The sequence below is a fragment of the Morus notabilis genome, unplaced genomic scaffold (genome assembly GCF_000414095.1).
Source record: "Morus notabilis unplaced genomic scaffold, ASM41409v2 Scaffold3279, whole genome shotgun sequence".
Lineage (NCBI taxonomy): Eukaryota > Viridiplantae > Streptophyta > Magnoliopsida > Rosales > Moraceae > Morus > Morus notabilis.
In genome coordinates, this window is record NW_010365619.1 from 739 (window position 1) to 1,813 (window position 1,075).

Sequence of the window (1,075 nt, forward strand, 5' to 3'; positions counted from 1 at the left end):
GAGACATACTCACGAACGTCTCTTTTCATGCCTCTCCACCAGTACTGTCTTTTCAAGTCCTGGTACATCTTGGTACTACCCGGATGAATGGAGTACCTCAATTTGTGAGCTTCATGCAGAATCGCTTTCTTTACCTCACCCACCTTAGGAATAGCAAGGCGGTTGCGGAAATACAAGGCTCCATCCTCCTAGATTCTCCAATCCTCAAATTGTTCTCCATTCTGGATTCGAATCCAAATTCCTTGGAGGTGTGGATCCTGCCATTGATTCTGCTTAACTTGTTGCACAATGTCCAGTGTAGAGACCAGATTATACACCATAGCCTGGTTATAATCTTCGTAGAACTGAAGATCATACTCACTCACCACTTCAGTCCTTCTCCAATCTTCCAAAGCTAATGATGCCAAAGTCCCCGTCGACTTCCTGCTAAGGGCATCAGCCACCACATTAGCTTTTCCAGGATGATATTGCAGAGTGAAGTCATAATCTTCCATGTACTCCACCCATCTCCTTTGCCTGAGATTCAAGTCTTCCTGAGTAAACAAGTACTTCAGACTTTTATGGTCAGAGAAGACCTGAAACTTTGCTCCATAGAGATAACACCTCCATATCTTCAGAGCAAATATCACAATCATGAGTGGGGTAATTCCGTTCATTTGGTCTTAATTGGCGAGATGCGTACGCTACCACGCGTCTGTCTTGCATTAAGACACAACCAAGCCCACTTCCCGAGGCGTCAGAATACACCTCATATGGTTCTTCGCTATCAGGAATAGTCAAGACTGGTGCACTTGTCAGTCTGACCTTCAGCTCCTGAAAAGCATTTTCACACTCAGCGTCCCACTGGAACTTGACTTCTTTCTTGGTCAACCGAGTCATTGGTGCAGCGATGCTCAAGAAGTCTTTCACGAAACGCCGATAGTACCCTGCAAGTCCGAGGAAACTATGAATCTCCGCTACATTCTTCGGTCTTTCCCACTGGAGCACAGTCTCGATCTTGGAAGGATCGACATAAATTCCTTGTCTAGAAATCACATGCCCAAGGAACTTCACTTCTGTCAACCAGAAGTCACAC

At 45.5% G+C, this 1,075-nt stretch overlaps 1 protein-coding gene across 1 annotated transcript in view; it reads right to left on the reverse strand.

Annotated features, from left to right (window-relative positions):
• LOC112093615 (uncharacterized mitochondrial protein AtMg00860-like) overlaps window positions 1–1,024 on the reverse strand; it is a gene marked incomplete at its 5' end in the record, with an annotated part of 1,687 nt that extends 663 nt beyond the window's left edge. The window contains one exon of the mRNA XM_024172421.1: window positions 683–1,024. Within this exon, the coding sequence (XP_024028189.1) occupies window positions 683–1,024 (342 nt within the window). The remainder of the gene's footprint in view (window positions 1–682) is intronic.
• Window positions 1,025–1,075: the final 51 nt, after the last annotated feature.